Below are 26,865 nucleotides of genomic sequence, written 5' to 3'. Positions count from 1 at the left end.
TCATATTTTAAAAACTCTCGCAATATTTTAAGCTTTTCCATTATTGTTACATCTGTTATGCTGACCTGTGATCTTTGATATTGCTATCACAAAATAACACAGCTCGCTGAAGGCTCAGATGATGATGAGCATGTTTATAGTGTTCAAGTCTGTGGCCCGGATCCACCGAATCCTCTGTATCTCCGAGGTGCCTGTGATGGGCTGGAATCCTGGCAGGATTTAGAATAAGGCTGAGGGTCTGCTCCTTAGGAGGAATTTTCCCAAGGTTTGCATATAGGGAACACCACCTCATGTTCCCGGGAAGTGAAAGTCGCTCAGTCGTGTCCGACTCTTTGCGACCCCATGGACTATACAGTCTGTGGAATTCTCCAGGCCAGAGTACTGGAGTGGGTAGCCTTTCCCTTCTCCAGGGGATCTTCCCAACCCAGGGAGGAAACCCAGGTCTCTGGCATTGCAGGCGGATTCTTTAGCAGCTGAGCCACCAGGGAAGCCCCGAAAGGTGTGTTTGCACGTGTCCGTACGACCTCCGAGGGTCACCGGGCCTGGGGCGGCCTCCATCCCTCTCCAGTGCCCGGCGTGCACAGGACCTGTTTCCCGGGCCCCTCCTCTCGGCCAACGGCTCGAGCCCACTCCGACTTCTATGCACGGAATGTATGTCTCAGATAAACAATACTGTGGAACATGCCACCCCCATAGGGCTGTGTATAGCCCGCAAGTGTGCTGAAAACCAAGTCAGATTTACTTCTCAGCTCTGTGGACTAATCCTGGTACTATTAACTCCAGCCCTAGAGAATGGTTTCAAATCAAGCTTTAATTACATTTTATTCACAAGTTTACGCTATACTAACATACACCCTTTTCTAAAACGTAAGTGAATGCATACACACGTTTAAAATTAAATTGAATAAATTTACGTCATGCCAAACCAAAAAGAAAGAACGTAGAAAAACAGAGAGGTGGACCTGAAATGACCAGGAAATGTTCACTTTTAGTTTGCAGGCATTATTCGGTACCAGAGTTGTGGCCTTGTGAGGACCGAGATAAATTCTAACATAAAATAAAGAATGGCATAGAATGTGCTTGACTTAGATACTTAGCTTGAGTTTGATCTAATTTCATTTCATTTTCCCTAAAGCAGTGATACTACTGTGGAGATCCCTTCTGGAGGTATTCACTCTGTTCTGCGTTCACGATACAACAGCTGGCTTTGGGCGGCCTGGTAAAACCGGGAAGACAGCCCGGCAAGACTCCTCTGGACCCTAAGGTGCATGGCAGTGGCCCCAGGAACACTGGGTGTGTTTGGAGACGCTGGTTGTCAGGAATGGGGAGGTGGTGCCTTGGCAATGAGTGTGTGGGCTGGCGCCGCTCCCCAACACCCAACAGTGCACGGGGCGGTCCCAGGGCAAAGGGGGCTCAGACCCCAAACGTCCACAGTGCCAGGTGGACAGCCCCAGACAGAGACTGAGGTGTTTCTGTCAGGCGAGTGTGAAGAATCTGGCCATCATGCGGTTCTCTCAGTGGGGTTTCCTAACCCCTACGTGCCCAGACCTGTGCTGTTTAAAGGATGCTCCCAAATGGATGGGAGGTGGACACAGAAGCATGCGACTGGCAGCAGGACCTTAACGAGGGAAGACCCCCCCGGCGAGCTCTGTCCCTGAGCCAAGCCCAGCCAGCCAGCCGGGGCGGCCCGACCAGAGCCCCGGGACCTGGTTACTTTGGGGGTCACACGGCGTGGCCCCACCCTGCCTCCCACGGTCCACTCTGCTGGTTGGCGGCCGACGGGCCTCGGGGGTGACCCCGACTGTCCTGACTCCTCCCGCCCTGGCTCTTTGTCCTTTACCTTCAGTTTTTCGTGGGGGAAACGGAAGGGCTCATCCACTGCCCAATCTGTAACCTGCTCTTAGAGGGTGGCAAGCTGACAGCTGTGTTGTCATCTGTTTATCTGTTAGAGGCAGCTCTGCACACTTCGTGGGAGACTTTGTGTTACAAGGGTCTCCGTTCAGACCCGCTCTTGTCCTGACCTGGCTTGTTGAGCCTGACTGCACTCAACAAGGCATTCTTGCTCTGGGCCTCAGGGTCTACACCCTTCTTTGTGTAGACATTGTATTGAAAGGCTCTGTCTATGCCTAACACAGGGCCTGCTGCAGAACTGCTGTTGTCATTGTTTAGTTGCCTAGTCGTGTCCGACTCTTTGGGACCCCACGTACTGCAGCCCACCAGGCTCCTCTGTCCATGGGATTCTCCAGGCAAGAATACTGGAGTTGGTTGCCATTTCCTTCTCCGGGGGTCTTCCCGACCCAGGCATCAAACGCAGGTCTCCTGCGTTGCAGGCAGACTCTTTACCCCGGCCACCTGGGAGGCTCCTGGTGCAGAACGGAGGTTCATAAACTGTTTAGGGGATGCGAGCCGGCCTGGAGTCCCTGTCGTCTTGGACGACGGAATCTCCACGCTGCCCTTAGAAGTCCCTGCCCTCTGGGACCGGCGGGCCTGGATTTGTGAGGTCAAGCGTTTCTGTGTGTTCAGCTCTGCTGATCCCTGCTTATAATAACCAAACAGCTTTGTGGCTCTAATCTCAATATTTAGGAGATCAGCTCTCAGTGGGATTAGCAAGCTTGCCTCTCAGTGGCTGTTCTCAGGGAGCTTATAATATCCTGGCTCTTCTTCTCATTCTTTGTCGATTCAGAAGGGCATGCTCCTGCATGACTTGAGAAAGGCTTCCTGCAGATGGAGCTGGTGGCACCATTGTCGGGGGATGGGGGCGTCCGAGGGGACTGTGAGCCCGAGAGCTGGGGTTCTGAGTGAGGGCGCCACTGGCTGGGGCCAGCCTGCCTTGTGCTCGAGGGTCTCTAGACCGTCAGTTCCCCGGTGGAGCCACCTGAGCACGTGTGAAGGCTGAGTTAGGAGTGTGGGGGAGGGGAGGGTCTCAAGCCCAAGGCACGTACCTTCGGTGGGAAGCGTAGTTGCCAGTGATGTGCCCGGAGCCGTCGCAGCCAGGCGTGGGGCACCTGCAATCACAGACACACACAGGGATTCACTGGAAAGGCATCCAATCTCCTGAAAAGTAGCTTCCTTACTCATCTAGTTTCAGAGTCTCTTGAATGCTGAGCCTTGCTTGGAGGTGGGGCAGAGCTGGAGGGTCCCCCGGGCGCACGGAGCAGCCCCATCCCTGTCTCCTCCGGGCTCGGCTGGACCCCTCCTCCCTCCACGCACGGCGGCGCCCCCGGGGGCTGGGGGCCTTGGGGCAGCACCTTGGTCCCCAGATATTCAGCCTGCAGTCTCCCCTCCTCTACACGCCCCACGTCCCCGCCCCGTCTGTTATTCGACCTCGGTGGGCCAGTCACAGCGGGCAAGCCGCTGCACCATCCGTGCACGATGTGAGGTTTTTTACATGAAGGCACACACGGTGGCCGAGACTGGTCTGTGTCTAAACTCAGAACAACACGGTACAAGGGCCCGGCCACGCTGACCCCTCCCAGCCCTGCCCCCGATCGACCGCGGGGCCTGGAGCAGGCACCCTGTGCCAGGCCAGGGAGTTGGACTAGGGGTCTTTCAGACCCTCCGTGGGCGCCCAGGGAGCTCTGCTTTGGCACCGAGGTCTCTTGGTCTGCAGGTCAAGTCAACTGAGATGATGAGATGGGTCCGGAGACGCCTAGGTGGCCCGTGTTTAAACCTTCCCGGGAGCTCCCTGCAGTCTCTCTGCCACATCAGAGCTGCGCTCGTGGCAGTCGCTGTGTGTGAAGAGAGTTCCCTGAGTACTGCCTCTGTGGACTGCCTCGAACCCACCATCGCGGGAACCAGCTGTCCTGCAAAGACGCTTTGGCTGCAGCTACTTCAGCTGCATTTGTACCCACCAGGAGGGTGAGAACGAAGGACAAAAAAGGAAAACATATCTTTTCTTTTTATGAAATATTAGCTCTCAAGAAGCAAGAATGAAATGAAAACAGTGTTACTTCCCAGGAGGGACCCTCGGAGGGGCCCTGTGCCACCACCCATACTCAGCGAGCATCTGAATTCCTGGCAGGGACACAGGTCACAAATATAAAATAGACAATAAGTGTAAATGCTTTCTAAGTGGTATCAGCTTGTTCTCCACTCTGAAAGCCACTTGCGTATTGGATGTTGGGCCGAGGCCAGCAAATTACTTGGTTACAGACAGACTTTCTCAAGGTCACTGAGCATGTCAGGGCATGTGTGATGGGCATACACGGACCCGGGCTGAGTCAAGGGGTGCGAATGTCATATTTTGACACTTAGATGTACAGTCAGTTGTTGATATTAGGAACTGCCTAATTCTCATCTAGTTCTCAGGAAAGGAGCACAGACACTAACCTCAAGTATAGCGCTGATCCTTGCTGTGTCCTCTGAAGGACGAAAGTTTAATTTACCGCCTGCACTGTGGGAGAAGGCAAACATCGAGGAGAAGTCGTCGGTGTGTGTGAGTGGGGTCAGGGTGTAAAAGCTGGAGTCTGAGGCCGAAGGATGCTGTCCTTTCATCAAAAACAACCCCCGGATCAGACTGTAGACCTGACTGTCACTAAAGTAACAGCTGTTCATGAACTTCAAGTTTGATCCCCGAGACTATTCGGTCAATAACGTGAATGACTGAATTTAACTAGCTGATTTCCCAAATGGCACCTCATGTGGAGAGACCTCCCAACCCCAGAGGGAGGAAATTTTGAAGCAATTTAAATCATTCTAAGAAAAGCTAATCTCCACGCATGTTCTGAAAACGTATCAAGAAACGGAAATGTTTCCCACCAGCCAATCATGTACACGTGGCCTTGCTTTTTGGTCAAAGAAATCCTTAAACTCTTCCTAATTTCAGCTCCTAGTGCAAATTTATTTAAACTTTATTCATGTAAACACGAGTAGAAATTTTTAATGACTTTTTTTGGTAGAGGCAGGAGGAGGTTGACACACCCTGTTCAGATTTAAGTGAGGCGTCACAACCAAGACCGTGCAAAAGAAAACAAGATCTTTGCTAATTATACAACAGAGAAGAGGATTTTGGAGTAGTTTTTGTGGGTTTAAACCATTTACGAAAGCGTCATTTGAGGAAAAGGATGTATTTAAAACTCCCTTTGTCACCATAAAAACAAAGAAAACGTGGACTTGGGTCATTTTCAGAACTTTCACAGGGTCAGGAAAGAAACAACATTTCCGGAAAGCGGCCTGGCTCTCTGGAAAGGCTTGTTGTTTCACTTTTAGGGTTTGAGGTTGGGTAGATGAGGTCCGATACCTGGCCTGCTGCTCGTTGGCTGCGAGAATGTGGAGAAGCTAAGCCCTCCGCCGTCACACCCTCACCTGGGGGAAGAAAACCGGGCAGCAGTGCTTGTTCCGGGCGTGTGGGGGCTGCAAATTCACACTCACCTTCACCCACCCCAGAATAGCACGCCCCGGTTCTCTGCAGGGCGGTAGTTTGACGTTCTCATCTTTAGGTGGTGCCTCTGAACCGCACGAGGCAGTCCGGGATCCTCATTATTCTTCCTCTAACAGCTCTGCGGAGCTCATTTTCATGTTACTGCTCAAGACTTTAAGGCTTTTAAAAACTCTGAGATTTGCATACAAATTTCCTTGCTTTAATACATCCCAGCGTTTGAAAATACACCGTTTTCTGAAGTCGGTGAAAGGGGAAGCGACCGTTCATGTAACAAAAGGGGTGTCTGCTTCTCAGACGGATCAGCTCCGGCAGCCTCGACAACAGGCTGGTGCACAGTCGATGCACAGAAGTTCGATCAGCATCTTTCGGGGGGGGCACGTCTTCTCTGTGAAGGGAGGCCGTGTGGGACCCCCACGTCCCCAAGGATGGAATCGGGAGGCATCATGTGCTGCCCAGCTTGGGTTTCGAAATGGCAGCAGGGTGTGGCTGGGTTTCCATGGAAACTCCCCGCAAGGCGAGGCTGCCGCTTCATCACCGGGGTGAGGCCACCCCAGCCAGTGGTCCTCCCTGTGTCTGGCCAGTTGTCACTGACGCTCCACCACGTCTGGTTTACAGGCCTGTGGTTAAAGACGTAACTTTCTGATAAATAAAATGCAAGCTTCTTCATTTTGTTTCTCTCCACTCCGAAGGTACCGTGGGTAAAAACGCTCCGAGACAGGAATGGTGAACGCATAATCTTAGAATCTCTGTCTATTCCCAACGAAAATATTCACAGTCCTTTGCTTGTCTGTGATCTTGAATTGCCTTGGGATTCAATCCATATCAAGCGAAAGTAATTCGGGGTAGTTCATGTCATTATCTGGATGAAAGAATTGGTCTGGTGTAGACATTTAAGAAGGTGGAGGGAAAAATCATATAAAATCTTTAAGCCACATTTATGTTTTGCAAAATTCAGGCAAAATTCTAAAAAAAAAAAAAAAAAAATTCAGGACCACTCACAAACTCCTGGATTTCCTGGAACTAATCTCTCTCAGTAGGGAGGTTTCTGTGGCTTTTGTGACTCTAAGGCGTAAAGCCCAAGTGCTCTGACTTCCTCCTGACCATCTGCCCCCAGAAGGGCCACTGCAGCTCACGCCTCCCAGGGTCGGGAGCCCCACCAGCGCAGGCGAGCGTCCTCTCTGTGCATCACGGCCTGTATCACGAGAATCCTCTGACCCGCACAGGCGCACCTCACAGACGGGATGGGGCCGGCTCCTCACCTTGCCTCTGATTCTTCCTCTGCAGGACATGTCACCCCTTGCTGTGATTGTCCTCCTGTTTCCAAAACCGGGACCCTGATGCAGGGCGTAGCGGAAATAGCAGTGGTTTAATCTATTGACTGAAGCTGCGTCCTATCACTTAACTGCTCGTATGGACATCCTTAAAGCGCCTCCTCTGTGGTCCGTCATCCTCTTTCTTTTGTATGTTTGTTGTTGTTGTTGTTTATCCTCTCTCTCTTTTGTAAAGAAATCTGAGGGCTTGATAAGTAGTTCTGTTGAGACATTTAAAGTAGGGCATGTTCTCCGGGACAGGAGGCCCCGTCAGTGATGGGCCCTGAGTCTGCGCGGCTGCCCACCTGGCCTCAGGCAGGGAGCTGTCTCATCGGCCCCTCGACGGGGGCAGCGGATGGCCAGGCAGGCGTCCAGCACGGCCTCAGATGCTCGTTCTCAGGGATCAAGGCCACCGGACGTGATGTGGGCGAGGACCCGGAGCCGGCTAGTTTCTCTGCAGCCCCTGGGCGAGGGAGGCGCCCTCGCTGGCAGGTGGCAGGAGCCACACGGTGCCATGTGGCCAGTCTGCCCAGTGTCTGCTGCGCCATCTCCCCAGGGCCGGTCCGCAGGAACAGCGTTCTCAGGACACTCATGGTCTCTCATCTTGATAAAATCGGTTACTTATTTTTAAAAATCTTAGAAAAAGGCTAAAGCCCTGCCTGCAGGTCTGACCTGTCCTTGGGCCTCACCTCACCTGTGACCCACCCTACGAGGTCGACCTGCAGACAGGCCTTGGCTCTGAGGGCAGCAGCAAAACAGGCAGAGAAACGCTCAGTGGACCCCTGGGATGACAGTGTCAAAGGTGAGACTCAGGCTCCAGGAGATCTTTGAAGAATTTCGTGGCATGCTTCTGTAACAGCCCTTTTTATTAAAAAAATTAACTTATTCATTTTAATTGGAGGCTAATTACTTTACAGTATTGTAGAGCTTTTGCCATACATTGACATGAATCAGCCGTAGGTTTACATGTGTCCCCACTGTAAAAGCCCTTTTTTGTCCCTTTCTTTCACACGCATCCTACCAGGGGCAATTGCTAAGTAAAACACAAAATACTCTCAGTTTTAAATACTCTCATTTAAATGAAATCATGAAAATGTAAAATTAGGTCTCATCTATAATAGTAAAATATATTTGTAATTGGAATGATTGAGGTCAACTCTGTAAAAGATTTGTCCCATTTATATGAAAAGTTCAACTCAAAAACATTTCTATGAGAACTCAAAAACATTTTTTTTTGACTTAAAGAGATGTGGTTCTAAAAATATATCTCTTTACTTTGAATTTTTTGGCATATAAGTGGGAAACAATAAAGAAATGCAGAGGAGTGCAAAATAAAGGTGTTTGAAAACAGAAAGCTGACATAGACTGACTTTGAAATCTTCTCCCAAAACAGAAAGAACCCAGGTCAGTAAAAGCAATAGACATCTCCTCTACCCAATTTCCTGGGTTTGTTTCCTGAAATTGGTGGAAAGCAAGGATCTTATGAATCGATTCTTAGTTTGCATGATAGCCAGTCATTTTCTCTTTGTTTGAATTTGGTATGGGGGACCTTGCTCCGCCCAGGCCCTGCCTAGCCCCTCACTGGGAAGCTTCCCCTCCTCCCACCCGGCCTGAGCCCCTCCTTGAGGCCCCCGCGTCACCTCGTCCCTTTGCTTGCCTCCTGTTAAAAGACACAGGAGCACTGCAGACTCACACCGTGGGCGTGGGGACAGAGCCCTGACGCCAAGGCAACTTCCTGGGTGGGGGCTCGGGGAGGTCAGGGGTCCTGGCCCTTGATGGCACTTGCACGGCACCGCTGGCCTGCAGAGGGGGCGGGCGGGCGCCCCTCCCTCCCAGGCCTGCGGAAGGTGTTTGCAGACTGCCCTTCCACCTTCGCCTGTCCACAGGACGCACACCAGCGTTCCCCACCCCCGGTTCTCCTTCCTTCCCGGGTCACGCGAGGACCTTTATCCTGCGCACTAGGCCTTCCGGGGGCCTGAATGGGTACACGTTTCAAGCCCTGATATTAGCAGACTTGGGAGGAAAGCTTTGCTTTCATACATGACGTGTGAACCAAAATCACCTTTTCCTTTTGCTTCCAAGCACTTTTCCTTTTAGATTACACTCAAAGACAAACAAATCCATGAAAAAGAATCATAAAAAATAGTACCCTTCACATGATTTTTAAAAAACGTTCATTTTGATGATTCAGATAGCATTTCGGAATGGGTTAGACCTCGGGTTACTAACAGAAAAGTGTGATCTTGCAGATCAAATTCAAAGCTGCGGCTACAGGGGACCCCAGGCTGCTGACTGCCCATGGCCCAGGGTGGTTGGGGGGCAGCAGGTGGGCGTGGGTGGTGGCTCATGGGGCAGGGTTTCACCAGAGCCGTGATGCCCGGTGACTGCACTGACCGGAGCACAGCTGCAGTCTGCAAAGCCCACATGGGTGGCACGCGTACCCAACCACCCACTGGTAAACGGCGTGCCCTCACAGGTTTAAATGCTGACTTAGAGGCCCACACGCCTGCATCAGCCTGGGATCACCTCTAACGAGTGTTGTGAGACCCCCCTGCTGCTCATCCCCCCACTCAGGCCCCTGGACGTCCTTGGAGGGTGGGTACTGCCCAGGTCCTGGCTGTCAACACTGGGCGTAAGGGCTCTGGGGCTCTGGCCCCGGATGGAGCTGGGCTGGGCCTGGCCCTCTCCTGGGTCCGTCTCTGGGGGACACTCGGGGTGCACTCTGGCGGTTTGGGGAGCATGGCAGTCCCGCGGTTCATGCTGCATGCTTTCCGGCATCCTCTGATCATGCATCTCTGCTCTCAGGCCTCCCCGTCGGGCCAGGCGCTGGCTCAGACCCCAGGCGCCACTCTGAGCCGCTGCCCACTGCCCGGAGTCCCAGGTCATCAGGGACAGGCTCCTGTCCAGGGCGGCCGACCTACCTAGCAGTGCTGGCGTCCCTCTCAATAACGGGGCGTGTCCTTGGGGCACTGCTGCGGGAGCACATGCACGTCCAGCAGCAGGGGAGCGGCTAGGCCGGAGCTGCGGCAGCCGCGGTCAGAATTGGAATTGGACGCGGAGGACCCATGCAAAAAAGAACATACAGAAAGGTGACTGTTGGAGAAACCGCCGCTGACCCCAGCCAGCCGTCCCCGTGTCCCGGGGCCGCCACGCTCGCTGTGCCTGTGACGGGCATGCGGGGCCTGGGGGCTGGACGTGGGCAGGGCCGCCCCGGGGGTACTCACCTTCCGCGGTTGCGCTGAGCGCTAGGGCGGCCACGCCACTCACATGGGGTGGAAGACGGGCGGTAGGGACTCATGTGCCCACCAGGAGGGGACCCTCTCTGGCCACGGAGCAGGAGGGGGGTGGAGGGGGGCTCCCCTTCACTGCCCTCACAGCATTCCACCCACGCCCCTGCCTCTCAGGTGAGGAAGCGTCTGTGACCACATCCAGCTGGGCTTTAGCAGTAAGAAGTGGACCCTGGGCTGGGGGATGGACGGTGGGCAAAGGTCACCAACTAGGATGGGGCAGGGAGGGGGCTGCTGGCCCGTCCAGGCCCGTCTTCTCAACGCCAAGAGTCAGTGGGGTTGCACTTGGGGTGGAGGCGGAGGGTCACCATGCCGGGGACATCCAGACATGCATGCACAGGCCACGCCCACCCCCCGAGCCCACGGGGCCCTGAGGCACAGTGTTGCCTGCCGGGTGGACACAGGCTTTGGTGCGGACATGCCATAGGGGCCAGCTGGCTGTGACTGTGGGACTGGCAGAGCCACAGGGCCCCCGTGGCCTCCGTCAGCCCCATTGCTCTGTCCCTGGGCGGTACAGAGCTCCTCTCAAGGTAACAGAGGAAAGAGGTTACATAATTCAAAAGCAAGTCCTCTTCCTAAACTGCTGACCGCAGCGAGCCTTTGGGAGGCAGTTTGTTCAGGGCAGAGGAAAGGACAGATTCTAGGACCACGAGCAAGGGGCCCTGGGACCAGCCACATTGTCCCTTTCAGCTGGAATCTCGTGCCTACTTTTTACGTTCTTGTCACTGCCGTTTCTCTTATTTTTTATACTTGTCATGCTTGTGGATCTTTTATTTTTTGAAGCTTCCATCTTTTCTCAGAGAGAAAGTGTCTTTTATTCTAAACAGGAGAAAATTAAAAAGATTTCTTGGTCCTTCTTCTACCTGAGTAATCCTGGGCTTCTCTGTACGCGCTCACGTTTTATGTCTTCTCTCTTCCTGCCCACCCCCACCCTCCGCCCTGCGTCTAGGCTCCTGCCCTAGCCTCTTGTTCACAACTGTCTGGGTTTTAAACGCTTTTCAGGTTAGTTTGTCACCTCTTAGTCTCTCTGGCGTGTCCTCCCTTCCTCTATGGAATCTGCCTTTTCCCTGTCTCACGTCTTTTTTGTCAAGTTTTAAATGATTTCATACATGCTGAGTTTCACAGAAGTTTTTAGAAATAGATTCATCCTTATCTAAAGCCAAGAAGGTGAATCCAAACAGGTGAGCTACCTGTTTGGGGTCACACAGGAGGCATATCGCTGAGAGCACAGCAGAAACCTCTCCTCCTTTGGTGCGTTTTTGCTCTGCTAGACTCTTTGTAAACGTCCTCTTCTTACAAACAATTCCGAGCCTACAACCCTATCGTGTGGTCTAGCCTGCCTTTGGGGGAAGTTCAAAGACACAGAAGTTTGCTTGTTCCACTGTCTGCAATTCACTGACCCCCGTGGCCCTCTGGGTGTCTCACAAGTGGGAGAGAATAGAAACCCATTCCAGTGATTCTTGTGTGGAGGGCATGGCCCTGAGCACGGTCCAAAAGTCACAAATGGTCCTGATTTACCTCCGATTATGGGAGGGGCGAGGGCACAGAGGGCGTCAGAATGTGAAGCACCTGCGTGGTCTGGACCTGGTGACCCAGAAAGCAGGTCTGGAGGAGGGAAGGTTCCTTCCACTGAGGAAAAGCCCAGAATCGCCAGAAGGTGCCCAGGAAGGTCAAGGAGAGGCCTGACCCAGCGGGGATAACAGGCAGGGAAGAGGCAGGAGAGGGCAAAGCGGGAGGAGATGCCACGGCAAGTGCCAATGCCCTGGTTCCCGGACACGCCTGCATCAGCCTGGGGCCAGTGCAGGGGGCTGGGTTGGGGGTGCTGGGCACAGGGTGGATGTGGTCCCCTCTGTGACTGCAGCAGGTCCCCTGGTGTGCTGAAGTGGAGACTGCCTGCCATGGGTCCCCTTGGAGCCTCAGCTGGAGGTCACTGCCCCTGGGGAGGTGAGCGTGGGGTGCATTGTTTGCAGGGAGAACCCAGGGGGGCCCTTCACCTCTCCAGGGCAAAGGAGCCCACAAGCAGGTGTCCACACTGGGAATCTTGCAGAGAAGCAAAGCATCCCCAGATGGATGTGTCTGAAGGGCAAATTGGGAGAAGCACACGGAGTGAAGGAAGAGAGAGGGGCTGAAGAAGAAAGAGAAGGGACTGAGACGAGCCGACAGGTGAGGAGGCCAGGACCGAATGTGTACCATGAGACCAGACGCCCCCAAAGTCACCCCCGGGACCCGACGCCCCACAGTCACCCTCTGAGACCAGACGCCCCCAAAGTCACTCCCGGGACCCGATGCCCCACAGTCACCCTCTGAGACCAGACGCCCCACAGTCACCCCCGGGACCCGACGCCCCACAGTCACCCCTGGGACCTGACGCCCCACAGTCACCCTCTGAGACCAGACGCCCCACAGTCACTCCCGGGACCCGACGCCCCACAGTCACCTCCGAGACCAGACGCCCCCAAAGTCACTCCCAGGACCCGACGCCCCACAGTCACCCTCTGAGACCAGACGCCCCCAAAGTCACTCCCGGGACCCGACGCCCCACAGTCACCCTCTGAGACTGACGCCCCACAGTCTCCCCCCAAAGACCCGACGCCCCACAGTCACCCTCTGAGACCAGACACCCCACAGTCACCCTCTGAGACCAGACGCCCCCAAAGTCACTCCCGGGACCCGACGCCCCACAGTCACCCTCTGAGACCAGACACCCCACAGTCACCCCCGAGACCTGACGCCCCACAGTCACCCCCCCCGAGACCCAATGCCCCACAGTCACCCCCCCCGAGACCCGACGCCCCACAGTCACCCCCGAGACCCGACGCCCCACAGTCACCCCCCCCGAGACCCGACGCCCCACAGTCACCCCCGAGACCCGACGCCCCACAGTCACCCCCGGGACCCGACGCCCCACAGTCACCCCCGGGACCCGACGCCCCCGCAGGTTGCTCCCTGTGAGTCCAGGCTGTGGGCCCGCCGTGGACCGCCCTCTCTCCTGCGCCCGAAGGCCCTGGGCGGCACCGCCTCCAGGAGGGAGCGTCCTCAATGTGCTGCATGGGTGGAGAGGACTTGAGGCCTCGAGCCAGGTCACTTGGGAAAAAGGACAAAGCATTTGGAAGCACTGAGCTCAGAAAAGACTCAGGGAAACAGTGCTGCCCTGGACCTGGAGACTCTCCTGAGGAGTGTGGGGCTCTGGTCCCGAACTTTCAGGAAGAGCTTTCTTGGGGAGCCCCGACGGAGGAAAGCACAGGTGCTCATGGGGATGGGATGACCTTGGGGAACAGAGGGCAAGGTGGGCGGATGGGGCCAGGCCTGCCCTTGACCTCCTGGAGGCCCAGGGCTGATGCCCCAGGTTTCAGCCTCGGCCTGGGATGGCCCAGAGGGGCCACAAGTGTCCACCCTCGGGGGGACTGGGGCCCCTGTGCAGGGCTTTCCAGGAGTCCCAGCCTGTCCCCAGGTGATGGCACACTCAGGGGAGGCCTTCTGCAGTCCCCCAGTGAGAGAAGGCAGGTCCAGGCCTCCCAGAGCCCCTGCCGGCGGCCCCCTGTCCCCACCTGGGCCATCCACAGCACCCCCTCTGTTTACCTGAGCCAGTCTCACCCCCCGGGGGCCTCTGCTTCGCAACAACTCCCCACCCCCAGGTCCTGCTTCCCTTCCTGACCCCGGGCATCTCGGGCCCGAGCTCCCGCAGTCTCTCACTCCCAGGCGTCTTCCCGGCCACCCTGGCCTCTCCCTGGATGCCCTCAGCCCGTGGGGCAGGGCAGGGTGCTGTCCTCCGTGTTCGTGTCTCTTGCTGGCCTCAGGGCCCGTCAGCTGGCCCCGTCTGCCTGGGCTCCGCGTCCCAGAGCGGATGGAGGACTGGCTTCCCCTCCTCGCTTGGCCTCCGGCGCTCGCAGAGCTTGTTGTGCCTCCCCGTTTCCTGCTTAGCAAGCGAGGTGCCGAGTGACCCAGAGCCAGTGAGGACGCCTCGATGGGTGGCGTGTGGTCTTGACGGGCTGGTCCTCAGGGGCCCTTCCTGGTCTCAGGGGGTCTCAGTGCCCGGGGGATGGTCCGGGGGTGTCCTGGGAAGGGATGTGGTCCTCCACCCAAGTGCTGGCTTTCCTCCCAGCTGGAGCCAGTAAGCTGCCGTTTCCTGTCCTCAGTCAGTGGGCCAGCATTGCCCCTCCGCCCTGGGTGCTCCTGTGGGCGGCAGGGCTGAGGGCGCTTTCTGGGTGGGTGTCAGCCTGCTGACCAGCGGGGCTGCGCATGGACTAGGTTGTAGGTCCCGAGCATCTGCGTATGTGTAGCTGGGTGTGATCACAGGGATGAGGTGAGCCTAGCAACCGGCCCTCCCAACCCCTCCCGAACCCCAAGGCCTGAGTCTGAGACAGAAGACATCAGGCCTCCCTGTCCATCACCAACTCCCAGAGTTTACTCAAACTCATGTCCATTGAGTCAGTGACGCCATCCAACCATCTCATCCTCTGTCGTCCCCTTCTCCTCCTGCCCTCAATCTTTCCCAGCATGCGGGTATTTTCCAGTGAGTCGGCACCTTGCATCAGGTGGCCAAAGTATTGGAGTTTCAGCTTCAGCCTTAGTCCTTCCAATCAATATTCAGGGTTGACTTCCTTTAAGATTGACTGGTTTGTTTTCCTTGCTGTCCAAGGGACTCTCAAGAGAGCCCAGCACCACAGTTCACAAGCATTGGCAAACCACTTCAGTATTCTTACCTCAAGAACCCCATGAATAGTATGAAAATGCAGAATACAACTTAGCTATTTTTTTTTCTCTCCAGATGGGCCGGTTCACGGAGATCCTGAATCTCAGGGAGCCTGTTGACTTTCCCCCGTGGTACTGAGAACAGGCCCGGAGCCCAGTTAGGCTTCCATGCAGGGGGCTTCGTAAGAATAGCCGCTGTCCCTGACCACCCGGCGTCCCAGGCCATCCCAGAGCAAGCGCCAGTGGCCATGAAGGCTCCGTGCAGCAGTGGGCTAACTGCTCACCTCCACTCTCCAGCAGCCCTGGGCGCTGGGCTCTACTCTCTTTGGCTGATCTTGCAGACAAAGCAGGCACAGAGGTGCCCAAGATGTGCCCCCAGCCAGCTCAGAGGCCACTGCCTGCTGAAGGGCCAGAGGGTTTAACCTGGGCAGGCTGATGGAAAGTGTGGGCAGTGGCCCTGGAGAGGCACCACGCACAGCCGCCACCGGGCGCTGGGTCTGGACGCGCCTCTGCCCTGCTCACGGCAACCCCAGGGCTGGAGAGCGTCCTGTGTCCTCCTGTCACGAAGTCTGGCTCCGATGCATCCAGTCCTCCATGGGGACAGTGGTCCTTGTCCTGGGCTGTGACATTCTGCCCACGGAGGGTCCCAGGTGGTGCCTGGCTGTCCTGGGAGTGGTCCTCAGGTGGCAGGGGCTCTGCGAATGGTTCAGCTCCGCCCAGGATGCCACGTGGGGCTGTGGGCAGGGCAGTGGGCTCAGGGCAGATGGGTTCGTTAGGGAGACAAACAGACCTGGGATCCAGCTCACCGTGGACACATTGCCACTGAGGGCTCTCCATTTCGACATGTGTGGAAAACTCTTACAAATAAAACCACGTCGTGGAGTCTGCTAAATACCAACACTATCTGTGTTTAATGGAAAGCAACCTGGATCTGATTTTTAAGGAAATCATTCTAAAACATAGCTCTCCTAGAGCATATTTTATGGAAACTTCACTTATCCCAAACCTCAAATGAGTTTATAGGAAATGAATCACATTTAAAAATGATTTTTGTTATGGTAGCCGTAAAGGAAGAATCATTTTCTGGGAAAATAAGAAGGAAGGAAGGAAAAAGAGAAAGAAGGAAAGGAAAGAACACATTTAATTAGGAATTCTTATAGGCGGAGAGGAATGCAGTGATTTGTAATTCTCATGTTTCATCAGCAGTTGCCTGGGGAGATCTCTGGGGTGGGGGCACCTTCTCTGGCCCAGAAGACAGGGCAAGTTTTGCCCCCCTGGGAGGAAGGCTCTCTGGCAGTTCATGCCGGGTGGGAGGACGTTCTGCCCCCGCCCCACGGCACTGCAGAGCCGCCCGACGCTGGGAGGGACCACAGGATGAGTGAGCCGGTTGCTATGGAAACCTCCTCCCTCAGACACCCCCTGGTGCTGCTGATTCTGTGATGTGTGGGAGAATTGGGGAAGCCTGCTTCTGAGTAGGGGGAGCTGGTGGGGAGGGGTGGGCATCCTGGGGAGGCAGGGAAGGCCTTTCACCAGGAGCGGGGCTCAGTCAAACCAGTCTCTTGCCTGGACAGCGGTGCACAACCAGCGTCAGGGACTGTGGGACACACACACAACTGGGCCACCAGAGCTTCAGGAACCATGGCTCTGAGAGCCTGGGGGCCGCAGGCCGCCCTGCAGCCAGGCTCCCCCGGGGCCGCCCGGATAGTCTGAGTCACAGCGCCTGGAAGCTCCGCTGACACAGCTGTGTCCCGAGACACAGATCGGAGACCCGCCGGCAGACAGGTGCCCCCTGCGTGCTACCTAGGACAGCACAGCCCCTTGTGGGCCTGGGGCCTCCTGCGGCGTCACCCGTTGGGAAGGGCTCTGTGCTGGGTGCCGGGGCCCTGGAGCTGTAGCCCCACCCTCTTCATGCTGGGCAGGCTGTACGATGTCAGCTCTCACAGAGGCTCCTGGAGGTGCTGATGCCCAATCGTGAGACTTTCTTTGCTGAGGCTGTTCATGAAGTTATTTCCTGGTCCAGAGAAGATGCACTTCAGCCGGAAAGGTGCCGTGGGTTCCCGGGGGTCCGCACGTCCATCACCGCGGGCCGCCTGGGGACTGGCCTTTCGTGCTGCTCTTGCCTCCGTGTTTGACGGGGGCCACAGAGAGGTCACAGCCTCCCTGCCTCTGAGGGCCCCGAGAGAAGCAGCCCCCAGCTTCTGGGGACCCCTCCCCAGCCTGGCTGTTCTGCTGCTGGTGGGCGGGGGTCTACCTTGCAGAAGCATCCCCAGACCGTGCCTCTGTGCCTCACATCTTCCCAGCTGTCTTTGGACCAGACCAACCTGGAGCAGAAGATGATGAAAACAAGTTTCTTCTCCGGGATCAGGACACCAGCCTTCATCAGGTGCAAGTTCACTGTCAGCCCTGATCACTCGCTCTGGTTGGACTCTGAAGGAGGCGTTTTCTGTAATTTTTATGTTTGCTTATGAAATTTATCAGTGCCTACCACACAGCAGAAATGCCTGTTGGGCCATTTTCTCCTCTGGTCTGTAGACGACTGGGCTGCAGTCTGGTCTGTGTGAAGAGCAGCTTGGAAGTTCAGCTGAAGCTGATACCCGTCCTGAGAGGCCATACAGAGCTGGGACAGTCTCCTGTTGGCGGAATGCTTTCCAGTGTGTGGAAGCCTGCAAGCTTAACAAGGCCTGCAAGCCACTGATCCGTGTTTTAAGGGTCATTTCTTCTCCACTGGCCTTACCACCTGACTCACCCTGTCCTCTGCTAGAGCTGTTTATTGGTGCAAAGAAGCTGCCTGCCTTGTCTGCCTTCAGCATCTCAGGGTCCGAGGCCACGCGGTGCGGAGACAAGTGGGTGGAGAGTCATGTGGGTGAAACGGCAACAGGGTCTTCTGAAGGGACTCAAGGGCTACAAAGCCTCAGATGCGATGAAATGTAAGATTTAAAGCCAGATTGCCATTTCTGATACCAGGAAGTTAGCATCAGAGGCTCCCAGAAAGTCACTCCCGAGACATCAAAACTCAGAAACTCGAGGAATCAAAATGGGCTCTGCAGGAGATGTGATGTTTGTGGGGAAATGACAGCACGGCCCCCAATACACTGGCTGATAACTTGTCCAGGGGAGACGGACACAGCCTCTCGCAGGCGGCGCGGCATGTGACCGGGAATGTTAAAATGCGACCTATTGTAGACTAGACGGCCAGGACGTGAGGGTCTGGTCTGCTTAGAGCCATGAGATGGGCAGAGAACAGAGAGAGGGTTTCTCAACGTTTCTAGTGCTGTTCTGACCCTCAGACAAGGCACAGGGAATGAAAATGCCTGTTTCCATCTGAAAAACACATGTCACCCAAAAAGACAAGGGAACTGAAGCAAGTATTCAAGGCAGACTGAAAACTAAGAAATGACAGAGAAAAAGATGATCAAAATATGCCAGTTGGGAGAATGCTTTAGAATTCAGAAAGTGGGGAGAAGAGAGTGAACTTAGCAAGCAAGGATGAGATCTGATGAGGGTTTGATGGGCTGATGGACATTTTTATTTGATGATCTTAAACCTGATTTGCAAGTCTGATATGAGCATTTTAAAATAATACCATATTAGACAAGAGGCAGAAAAAGATATATTAGGAAAATGGAGTCCTTTTATCTTTGAAATATTTTGATCTCGGTTGTTGGGGTTTCAAGTATAAGAAGTTCCGTTTCACTCACGTGGTGCTGGAATTGGGTCAGACTTTAGGTGCCGATTGTCTCTCCTTTTTCTCCTGACTTTCCCCCGGCCAGCCCACCGGCCCCCAGCCTGCTGAAGCCCCTTTGGCCTGGCCCACCAGGCCCGGGCGGGCCGTTCGCACCTCCCTGTCTCCTCGCAGACCCCGGTCCTTCATCAGGAAGGCCTTCTCTCACTCAGTCTGGAGCCGGCGCCTGAGAGACACGACCCGTTCCATCCTTGCAGTGAACCACCGTGTGGGCGCCAGCCTCGGCCTGCTGTGTGTAGAGCGAGGCAGGAGAGGTCACCTGCCTTCTGAGGCGCCACGGGGACCCCTCACTGCTGAGACCTGGCCCTGCTCTGACTCCCCAGGAGGGGCTTGTAGGAATCGCCCCGGACGCCCAGAGGTAGAAGACGTCGTCTCTCGACGCTTACTGCCCTCCTTACATCACAGTCCTGAAAACCCAAAGATGTTTAAATGCCTCCAGGTCTTTATTAGTGCAGGTCCTTATTAGTGCAATTGAAATATCCTGACTAGATAGATTGCTAAAGGAATTTTCCAAAGAAGGTGGCTAATGGATCGAAAATACTCGCAACGAAGGGATAAACCAAATCTTAAACGATTTCTACTTAACCTAAGAGCTGGCTCCACTTAGTTCCCTGAGGAACTAAAAGCCAGAAACATGCATTTTCAAGGGTGAACAGGTCTTACTGTGACGTGAAAGGGGAAGAAAGCAGAATCACCTCAGTGAGAAGCAAAGAGCAAGAGGGAGCAAGGCCGAGTCGCTGGGCCGATTCTGACAGGATCCCCAGGCTGAGTGGGAAGAGCCTTCCCTTCACAAAGGCCAGGATTGACAGAAACGACTGAAGCTCACTCAGACTCCCCACGGGCACACCCAGTGCCGAGTGAGAGCCAGGCCCGGTCCTGGTGCTGAGCCCCACCCGCCCAATCCCTCTGCCCACCCACCAGCAGCCCAGGGAGCCCTGACCCCACGCAGTGCCAGAGCTGAACTGAGCGCATCACATGTTCAATGGAGAACAAACCAACAAAACGGAAAATCCAACGAATAGTTACCCCCTTCCTTGGGAGACAAACACGTTGGAGAAGAGAACGCGGGAAAGCTATGCGGCCTAAAAATGTGTGAACTGAAAGTCCCGGAAGGAACTAACATCTCCAGTGTAACACGTGTCACGGGTGGTGGACAGGCAGGCCAGAGACAGCAGAGGACGACGGGGTCCATGGGCCGGGCGGTTCAGGAAGACAGGAGCCACGACGGGAGGGGGGAGGTGGGCAGAGGGGACCCACGGAGGCACCCGGGTCCCTCGGGGAGAGGACGAGCCTCTCACTGCTTCCGCCAACAGCCCAGGTCTTGGATACAGGCCAAGGTCACTTTCCTTTCCTTTGGCGAGTTTTAAACGTGGGGCGGGAAGCAGTGGAAAGATGCAAGTATTCCTCCCACAAGCCTCCGGGTCCCTGCCTGCTCAAGGTGTGCGCCCCTCCTTGCCGCAGACCAAGGGGGCTACATTTGGGGGAGAGGGGCTTCCTCTTCACCTTTTCAGAGTTGAGCTCAGACCCCCCAGCTCTGTGACTTGGGGCAGCCCTGGGGGGCCCTGGGGCTCGACCCTTGCCTGCAGGGCAAGCTGCCTGTCTGCTCGGGCGCTGGGCACAGTGGACCGGCTGCTTGGGTTTCTGCTGGACAGTAATGCTGCTTCTGCCCCAGCTTCCCACCCAGTGGACATGAGGGGAAGTGTTTCCTCTGTTTTTCACTCGGAAAATCATGGTCCGGGTGAAGGAGATGCTGCACATCACCCAGCAGAGCGAGGCTGGAGCCCGGTCGTGCACGAGCCACCAGGGCTCCATGCGGCTGTGACCAAGGCCGTCCACGCACAGCTCTGTCCCCTGTCCCAGGCTGACCTTGTAGAGCGCGCCCCTTACCTCTGTCTCCTTCCCACCCAGGGCATCAGCATTTACTGATGGATTGAATTGGCTGGAACTTTCTGGATCATCCGGTCAAATCCCCTCCCTTCACAGGGGAGACCTGGGGCTCAGACATGTGGCCGCCTGTGCCCAGGGTCACCTGGCCAGCCTGCCTGCTGGCCCCAATGCATCCCCCTGTAGGATCGCAGGCTCCTTACAAGGCTTCATCGCACAAATCAACTTATTCTGATTCATTCATTAGCTTGTTTCCTCAAACAGCTGGTGTCCCCAGCGCAGTGCAAAGTGGTGTTGAGGACTGGGCAGATGCTGGAGCCCCAAGGGGTGCCCTCAGGAGTCTCTGTCTGGGGCTTGGTGCAGGTGACCACACGGCCACGCTGTAAGACAACACAACCGCTGCAGGAAGAAGCCAGGGTGCCAGGCTCGCAGGGGGATCCAAGCCCAGCTGAGGGGTCAGCTAGCTCTGTGAAGGGTGGACCCGGCTCCGAGGTTGGGCTCCTGGAGACAGTCTGGGATTGGATGGAGAGAAGGGTCAGGGAAGGTCATCTCCAGGGCTTGGCAACGGGCCACGCAAGAGAAAGCACCATAAAGTTTTTGCACCGTGAAGTATGCACACACAGTAGGCAGTTACCCGAAGAACTAAGAGACACGCATCTCAGGGTCTCCTAACCCATCTTTAGGGCTCAAGGTGAAAAACAGAAAGTGCAAGTGTCAGTCTCTCAGTCACATCCAACTCTTTGCCCCCAGACTCCTCTGTCCATGGGATTCTTCAGGCAAGAATGCTGGGGTGGGTTGCTGTGCCCGCCTCCAGGGGCTCTTCCTGACCCAGGGGTTGAACCTGGGTCTCCTGCACTGCAGGTGGAACCACCAGGGAAGCCGAGGTGTAACAGTCTGTAAATCTACGCTCGAGGTGAGGCCGAGGTTCTTCTCCCAGCGAAGACTGCTGAGCGGCACCGCCCTCCCCGCGGCTGGACACAGAGCCGGGTCACCCGGCCTAGCCGGGCCCGCCGGCCTCAGGGCGGCGCGTGGGAGCGGCGCTGCTAGATGATCAGATTGTAGGTGGGACCGCCTCCGGTGGAGGACGCGCGTCATCACGCCTTCCCCAGCCCTTCCCGGCGTGTCCGCTCAGCCTCCGAGCGTCCAGGGAGAGCGAGGGTGAAGCCGCTGGCCGGGGCGGAGTCCTGTCGCTCTGACGACGTGTGAGGGGAAACTGCGTCATCAGCCACATCCGGACAGCGCATCCTCGCCAGGCAGCCCGTGGGATGTCCGCCGGCCGCCGTGTCGGCGAGCGGGAGACGTCTGTGTGGCGCGGTCCCGAGGGGACCCGGGGCCGCTGAGCTCAGGACCAGCCGGCCACGGGGGGAACGTGTTTGCGGCGGGACATGGAAGCTCTGTAACAACGTCCATTTCCAGGAAGTGGTCAGTGACCCTGGGCTCCTCCAGTGGAGTTGAACAGGAGACCCCCGGGGCTGAGCTGCAGTCCTGGCTTTCCCCATCAACACGCACTCCTGGTGATTCATTCTTCCAGTTCAAGAGCTTTAATCGCCAATGTATGCCGACACCCAGGTTTCCAGCCCCGGCTCCCTTGAACGTCTCTCTCTCCCAGGGCCCGCTCCTGATGGCCTGGGACAGTCAGCCCTCCGCAGTGCACCCCCACCAGCCCCAAGTCTCCCCCCAGGCTCCTCCTGTGTTTGGGGAATGCAGGTGCTGGGAGCACCTTTGGGGGTGCCCACTCCCTCACATCGCGTTCCTCTGGCAGGACCCCCAGAGTCTGATGGCTCCTGGTGCCAGCTTTGCTCCTGACTTCGTCTTTGGGATCACCTCCAGCCCTGGCGGTCGCCAAGGCTTCCCCACAGGCCTCCGCCCCACCCTGGCCAACCTGCAAGCCATCCTCCACGCAGGGCCGGTGTGATAGGTGGAAGATTCAGGTGATGCCCCGCTGTGCTGGCACCCACCTCTTCGGACTGGAGCTCCGAGTCTTGGAGGCCTGACGGAGTCTGAGCCCTGACGCCCTGGAGCCCTGACGGAGTCTGAGCCCTGACGCCCTGCTTCATGTTCCAGAACTTTCCCCCAGCTGCCCCTCCCTGGCCCCCAGAGTCCACACGGGGGTTTACATACAAATCCAGGGAACAGCATACACCCTTGGCCTGTCTTCTGTGTTTAAGGCTCAACTACAGGAGGTGTCAGGTCTATAAAATGAGCCGTATGTAGAGCTCATCACCCCACTTCCTAGGGCGCCGCTCCATCTGTGATCCACCCGCGGTCCTAACTGTCCACTCCCAGCAACAAGGGTGGGTGGACCATGACGCACCAGCCGCCTGCGTTCCTGGGCTGGGTGTCTGTGGTTGATCATTGTTCTATGTCAAGAAGGAAGCTACGGAATCACCCCCCACCCCCAGGAATATGATGCACCTTTTAAAGACTCCGTAACCTGCATGGTACATGAAGAAACAGCCTTCAAGATCCTCAGTAGATGTGATTAATAAAAAAGCTAACCCATATTTATTAGAGAGATGATATTATATGTAATTTTTCTTCCCCTACATTCTCAGTGTTTTGAGCTTATAGTAGCCTTGTTCCTGAAAAGTCATTTAAAAATTCCCTGGTCTGGTTAAGAGCACACGGTGGCCCCTCTCAGCTAAGATCCCCTTACACGTGCCTGTAGTGGGCAATTGCACACCCCAGTACAGTTCACCTCAACCAAAGGAAGGAGTAAGACAGAACCAAAGCCCCCTGCCCACAGGACGATGAGAGCGGGGCAACGCGAAGCTGCTGTTCCCCTGCCCGGGCAGGGTTCACGGCTCAGGGGCCGCGGCCGCACGCCCCTGAGTGTGGACGCCAAGACCAAGCTGCTCTCTTGGCCCTGGGGTTGAAAATGAGCAAAAACAAGTTATTGTCTTGAGTCCCAGACTCTGCTCTGTGCTCTGTGGTGGCATCTTCAGGATCCAGATGCCAAGGATAATTGGGATGGGGCGGGGCTGAAGGTCCCCTCCATGGAGCAGCTCTCCTGACAGGTAGGCTAATTAGGGGGATAAGTAAGCAAGTTTGCAAGAGGAAGATTCCAGCCACGAACGGAGAGGAGGCTTCTGACCACTTCTGCAAGTACTGATAACGTATATGCGAATTATCAGCCAGGCTTAGCTAATCACCACAGAAGGGGCCTGGGGTGCTCTTTGATGGCACCTGTTTAACCAGATTTGAATTTCTGTACAAGTTTGAAAGCAATAAAGTCAAATATATTTTAAAAATAACAGAGGCTTTCCACTACCTTGTATTGAATGCTGCCTGACTGGTCCAAAACAAGGAGGTTTTGGTGTGACATACAAATATTCTATTCAGAAAAAAACGCTGTGAAACTTGTATAATATTTAGTTTAAATCTGTCTAAGTGGCATGAAATTAAAAAGAGGACAGATTGTAAATATAAAAGGACTTACCTATTTGTCAGTGTCTTAATAATACCACAAAAATGTTTAGGACACAGATGATTAAAAATCTGTAAACTTTTTGGTTGCAGGAATAAAATATTCCTGAATGTGTATTAAAATAGAGTAAAACTGTATACAAAGAACAGTACTGGGACTTCCCTGGTGGTCCAGTGGTTAAGAATCTGTCTTCTAGTGCAGGGGACTCAGGTTCGATCCCTGGTCGGGGAACTAAGATCCACACATAAGGCGCAATGAAACACGTGCTGCAACTGGGGAGAAACCCCCCCCTGCAGAAGGAAGACGACGCGACCGAATGAAGAGCAAATGTTAAACAAGAAGAGGTCAGTGAAGTCCAGGGGTCTATGAGGCACTGTCCACTTGACAGGTGTGGCTATTAAATCTGGATCAGTAATGCGAAATACCACCAGAAATGCAGTCTCTCAGCCTCATCACCCTCTCAGGAGCTGCACGTGGCCCCAGCATGCTCTTGGAGACCACACGTGGCCATGGTTGCTAGACTGGACATTTTCATAGCCCCAGAAAATTCTGTTGGACAGTCTTGTAGAAACTCACATCATAAAGCCAAATCACACCTTCATTTTGATGATCAGAAAGTATTTGCACTTAATGTTTATTTTTTCTTGACAAGGTCAGGTAAGAGTGGCAGTTCTCATCTCTCTCTACGGTCACAGTATTCTCAAATCCCCTGTGAAGGTAGCAGAGTGTCTCCACCTCTTACTGTGGGCAGACGACAGGATTAAGCACCTGAACCACCTGGAGATGACTAAGCAATACCCATGGGTACCTGGGACCTGCCTCTCTTTGTAAAGATGCAAAAAAAGAGAGACTAGACTAGAAGAGATGTGCTTTTCCTTGAACTGCAGCTCCTGGAAGACGTTTAGGGACAAACGCAGAGGTGAATCTGCTCCTGGGCATCTCTGCTCACTGCCCCCCACCCCCGGCCCGCAAATGCCCCCTTCACCTCCTCAGAGTCGGTCTTCCCAATCAAGAAAGAAACCTGAAGAGAATGGTCCTCTCTCCTGAAATTGCCAGGAAAAATGCCCTCCAAAATCCTCGTCGATGATTTCCCAGAGGGAACATCTACTTTATTTCCAATTTCGCTCATTTTGCTCCAGGGAACTATAAATTAGTGAAGTGTTTACCGGAATAAAACCTCAAATTCACAGTGAAAGGCCAATGCAACCTAGTCCTCCCTGGTCAGACCTTCCTTTCCTGCACAGAAGCAGCTTCTCGTGAGCAGGAAGGAAGGTCGTTGCTCAGAGTCGCCCTGGAGGAGCCCAGGGTGAGATGAAAATGGGACTAGCTTCCCAATAATTAGGAGAGGCCAAGTTTAACCAGATGTAATGCATGAAGAAGACTCAGGCAATCCAACGTGCTTTATGAAGGGCCATGTGTCTGGCCTTGAATCCTGGTCTAATGACACAGACAACATACCTGTATTCACGCACATGTGTGTTTACACACTGACATACAGTGTATTTAAATACGTATTTTAAAACTGCAGTATTTAAAATTATAAGGAAAGCCACTTTTTTCCTTTTGTTCACATGCACCAAATATGCTGTATGTTTTATATTCTTAATTTTACAAGGAAGATTAATCTTGCAGTTAAAAATTAAATATATTCAAGGAGTAACTTTTTAATAGATTGTATAGCATGGGTTATTTTAGCTTAGATTAGATTACAAATTGTGTTCTATTTATTTAGAAATAATTAACATCATTCAGTACTGTCTGATTTCTGTGTTAAAATGTTACCATTTCAAAATGGAGGAAAGGAATGTTCAGAAATATGTCTTAAGAAAGGTCTTCCTCATGGCCTTTTTCTGGACTTAAATCTTCCTCAAGTGTGTCACAATAAAAAACATAAAAAGCTCAAGGCCAGCTTTGCGTTAGAAACTCAGCCCCTCCCCAGGAGGAGGATCTGTCCCTCAGGGGTCCCGTTTCTTGGATCAGACCCAGTGGTCACTGCCAGCTGGTCTCTGGACAGCCAGCAGCTGGACCATCCAGGTGGCAGAAGAGGCTGGTTTGGCCTCTTGGAAGACAGCGCGCACGGCAGGCTGAAGGCAAAACGAGAGATAGGCGCCTTGGACCCACCCCCGCTTTAACAGAAGGGGACGCTGAGTCTCCCAGTGGCGGGGGGGCGGTGAGGGTCTGCTCGACGCGAGCCCTGGGCCAGGGGCCCTGATGAAACCCCTTCAGACCTACAGAGCCTCCACACGAGACTTTAATTACTGTGTGACTGAGCTGACAGAGGGTTGGGGATCTGGCCTCGTTAATCATGTTTCATTTAGTTTTTATGAAAATGGATGATGAAACACCAAGAAACAGCCTAAAAATTCAATTTCTCAGGGCTGAAAAGACCAGATTTTCTGGGTAGCCTTGTGGTTTGTCCAGCAAATCCCTGATTGTGACAGAGAAGGTGCCTGGGAGGCCAGGGGCCGGACTCCTGACGACTGACTGATGAGCCTTGATTCCACTGTGGCCCCGGATGGAGCCCAGGACCGCCAGCCGGGCCAGGGCCCACTGAGGGGCATCCACTTGGCGCCCAGCAGGACGGCCTGAATGGCTGGCTCCACTCTGCCCCTACCGTAACCACGGGGCCCGGGGTTCCGGTCCCCCTGCCCGGGCCCTCAGACCCTCAGCTCTGCCCAGCCCCTCAGCCCTGCTGTGCCCCCCACCCCCTAAGGCCTCCTCCCTGCCCCCGTCTGCCAGGGGGCTTCACCGGGCCCCCATTCTATCTGCCAGGACTGCTTGCTCTCTCCTTGGTGGCTGCGAACACGGGCCTGGGCACCCTGAGGGCAGAGAGGGTATCTTATTTCTGGATGTGGGTTACAAGTTTTTAAAATGAAAGAATGAACCAGCTTGGTTTATGGTTTTCCAGGAAATGCTCTCTCCCAGTTTTTGCTGCCATGTCGAAGCTCAGGGACTTTGCACAACATCCCTTTTTACTGAGGGGATGTGAGCACAGAGGGCAGAAGCCGTGCTTTGGGGCAGCAGGAGACTGCACACATGATGATGGCAATAGCCGGAAGTGAGAACACCTGTGCTGGCCTGCAGACGCGCCCGTGCACAGCACACATGCACAGGCACATAGGCACACATGCTTGCACTTACAC

At 54.8% G+C, this 26,865-nt stretch overlaps 1 protein-coding gene and 1 long non-coding RNA gene across 2 annotated transcripts in view; one reads left to right on the top strand and one right to left on the bottom strand.

Moving 5' to 3' along the window:
- The window catches only part of MYT1L (myelin transcription factor 1 like), a 176,859-nt gene that overhangs the window by 30,549 nt on the left and 119,445 nt on the right, over positions 1–26,865 (bottom strand). The window contains exon 17 of the mRNA XM_081576196.1: positions 2,943–3,005. Within this exon, the coding sequence (XP_081432322.1) occupies positions 2,943–3,005 (63 nt within the window). The remainder of the gene's footprint in view (positions 1–2,942; positions 3,006–26,865) is intronic.
- On the top strand, positions 21,523–22,797 carry LOC145541005 (uncharacterized). The gene is made up of 2 exons (XR_014078707.1): positions 21,523–21,721; positions 22,058–22,797. It is a non-coding gene; the product is annotated as an uncharacterized LOC145541005 (long non-coding RNA).

This window comes from Giraffa tippelskirchi, chromosome 1, assembly GCF_054371585.1.
Source record: "Giraffa tippelskirchi isolate mGirTip1 chromosome 1, T2T-mGirTip1v1.2.pri, whole genome shotgun sequence".
NCBI lineage: Eukaryota > Metazoa > Chordata > Mammalia > Artiodactyla > Giraffidae > Giraffa > Giraffa tippelskirchi.
This window is presented reverse-complemented; position numbering and strand designations above follow the sequence as displayed.